Source organism: Triticum aestivum, chromosome 5D (assembly GCF_018294505.1).
Source record: "Triticum aestivum cultivar Chinese Spring chromosome 5D, IWGSC CS RefSeq v2.1, whole genome shotgun sequence".
Taxonomy (NCBI): Eukaryota; Viridiplantae; Streptophyta; class Magnoliopsida; order Poales; family Poaceae; genus Triticum; species Triticum aestivum.
Genome location: NC_057808.1, coordinates 404,150,733 through 404,153,802, shown reverse-complemented (window position 1 = coordinate 404,153,802; position 3,070 = coordinate 404,150,733). Strand labels below are relative to the sequence as shown.

Sequence of the window (3,070 nt, the reverse complement as noted above, 5' to 3'; positions counted from 1 at the left end):
ATAAATACACTACAAAAACAGGTGCATCTACTGACACTGATTGGGTATTGTAGGTGTTGATGTAAGTTCTAATTAAGACAAAACTAATACAGTATATATGACTCGTACTCCCTCCGTTCCTAAATGTAAGTCTTTTTAAACATTTCAAATGGACTACAACATACGGATATATGTAGACATATTTTAGAATATAGATTCACTCATTTTGCTCCATATGTAGTCACTTGTTGGAATCTCTAAAAAGACTTATATTTGGAAACAGAGGGAGTATTTTGGAAGGAGGAAATACAGGATGATTTCATCGAATACTCATTGGTACAAAAACTAATAATTTGATGATTGTGTACATGCATTAGGTACAGATCACAACAACAGACTCAACTGTAAACAAGGCAAAGTGACTGAAGCAGATTTCAGGATTTTCACACCACCAGTGGCCGTTACTGTAACAATCTGCTCGTTGGAGTTTGATTGGTTATTCTCATTCTGCTAACATGTGAATATCAGGCAGTAACATATTCACACAAGACATTGTTGGGCATGCTGTCATTGATTGATTTTTCCCAGTAAAATCAGTACAAATTTTGCTCCGCACCAAGATCACAGGAAAGGTTTTTCATACACTGCGTCAACCCCTTCGATTGAGTTTACATCATGCTGCTAAAACTGTCTTCAGCTGAATTTTCAGATGTCTAAGAAGAAAGAGTGGTCTGGTACCATGACCAGTAGTTTATCCGCAGGGGATCACATTTCTGCAGGATTGAGCAGACAGCTACTGCAATATCAGCATGTCCCGTTTCAGGATCAGAGTTCTCCATTGCTTCGATGGTTCCTTTAAGTTCATCCGAAGGCTGCAAACCCATGCGAAGAAGATCAAGCAGGAAGCTCAAAGCAAATACGCATGTCCAATCCTTATTCAGGACCTTGAGGCAAGCATCAGAAATGCGATTATCAGCCACCAGCAAATTGTTATCATCCTTATATAAACCTCTGAGGTATCTCCAGGGGCTTTCATTCTGAGGGTTCACCATAATGGCCTCAACTGTGTAATCTACTTCTGAGTCGCGCATTGCCGCAAGGCCCCCAAGAATTGGTGATCGTGTTACCACAAGGTATCTCTGTTGCAACAACAAAAAAACATAAGTATAATTCTGAATATTTGGCCTAATTCCTCATCAGTAGAAAAAGGCACTCGCAAGGAAGAAGTTGGTTACCAGGTAAAACCAAAATCAATAAAAAGTTAATAAATCAAGAACAAGAATGGAGATTGCAAGGATGTTTTATGAAATTAAGGCACGATGATCCATGAAACTCTCCCGGCCGTGAAGAATCTGAAGTGAAATGGCATATCATAAACACACAAGAAATCATCCAAAGAAGGACAAGCAAATGACCTGATTCCAAGCTGAGTTATTGAAGACATCTTCCTCAAGAAGCTGGTTGCAGTACTGCAGTTCACTCTCCCATCCACCCAATGCTTGAATAACCCACTGCAACAATTATAGCAAATCAATTACATTATTATAACCAATATTCTCTTGGTACTACAATTGCTTAGTACAGCAGCCAACCGAGAAGTGACAAGCTTAAAGGATACAAACATCCAACTTGTACTGAACATCAAAAGGAGATAATGCATACCTGCCTATGGGACCAAGCATGGTAGTTTTTAGCATCCATAGCAAGTATCTTCCTTGTGAAGTCATGTTCACTATTTACAGCATCTGGTCTTATTTTCTCAGCAAGCCATCTCTTGTGATGCCTGAGGGGAAAATATCCCTGGAGGGTTAGTTGGAATTTCACCAGAGAGAAAGAAAAGAGTGAGTTTGAATTCTGAATGGATAAAAATATAAGCAAGTGGTAACTCATGCAGAACTCCACAGCCGCCAAATAGGAGATTAGTTTCTTGTCAAACGCTTGATGTAATATTAAGCTTATTGCATGGGACTCACCAGACATGGTAATTTTTTGGATTAGATTCAGCAATTTGGTCCACAAAATGCATTTCTAGCAACAGATCAGCATCCAGTGCCTCTAGAACAACGCGCCTGAAATGCCATACCTATCAAGCAGAAAAGCACCCACCAAGTTAACAAGAATAGCCACTAAAAGGATGGATGTGGATCCAAAGAAAATGCACCACGCTGGCTACAAAACAACGGCAAACTATACCGACAGAAAATCAAACTCCAGCCACATTGCTCTGTCTTCCTACACTAAACTGGAAACCACAGAAATCGAATGGGCTAAACAGCGAGCCGGAACCCTCTTTCTAGGGTAGAGACCCCACTCTTACCTCTAAACAACGTCGCATGCCGATAGCATAGCTGGATCGCCCACCACATCACACTCAGCCATCCACCTACCTACTGCCTGTTACACTAATTCGAAGCATGGTCTAATAAACGTCACACTCCGCCATCCACCTACCTACTGCCAGTTACACTATTTTGAAGCCTCGTCTACTAAAAGCAAAGTTTTAAATAGCGCGAGATAGCACGAAATATCGGCGCTGTAGTGGCCAGGAAAGGGGCTGCGCTATGATACGCTGCTCGAGTGCCTTCGCGAGCTAATAGTGTCGCTAAGAGTTATTTAGCGCTAAATTTCTGCATAGAAATCTCTACTCCTAAAGGAGGAGTCTGCGGTTGTGAACTTGTGATGGTGCGTTCGTACGTTGTTCGTTCGTTCACTCGCCACCCCTCCCCATCGTTTCGTTCGCCACCCGTTCCCTTCGTTCCACCCTCCCAGCATAAAAGTCATAAAATGGAAACAAACCAAAAGAATCCTAACAATAATATGGAAACAAACCCAAAAAATCAGAAGTATCATATCCTTCCTCCCACCCTCGTAGCCTGAGTATTACGTACTATCAATAATTAGCCTTCGTCCCACCATTGTAGTGCAAAATTGATATATACTAGCAAAAGAGCCCGTGCGTTGCAACGGGATAAAAAACACAACACACACTCTTAACCGAACAACCATCATTCAAGACCACAATAGGTCCATCTCCTTTATTTTAGCGATGCATCATATTTGTGTTGCCGCTTATCCTTCTTCTCACCCTCGC

At 41.4% G+C, this 3,070-nt stretch overlaps 1 protein-coding gene across 1 annotated transcript in view; it reads right to left on the bottom strand.

Annotated features, from left to right (window-relative positions):
- Positions 1 to 296: 296 nt before the first annotated feature.
- LOC123120739 (protein farnesyltransferase/geranylgeranyltransferase type-1 subunit alpha) overlaps positions 297 to 3,070 on the bottom strand; it is a 7,737-nt gene continuing 4,963 nt past the window's right edge. Inside the window, exons 2-5 of the mRNA XM_044540724.1 lie at positions 1,953 to 2,062; positions 1,642 to 1,762; positions 1,395 to 1,490; positions 297 to 1,118 (exon numbers count right to left, since the gene is read on the bottom strand). Coding sequence (XP_044396659.1) covers positions 693 to 1,118; positions 1,395 to 1,490; positions 1,642 to 1,762; positions 1,953 to 2,062 — 753 coding nt within the window. The 3' untranslated portion in view covers positions 297 to 692. The remainder of the gene's footprint in view (positions 1,119 to 1,394; positions 1,491 to 1,641; positions 1,763 to 1,952; positions 2,063 to 3,070) is intronic.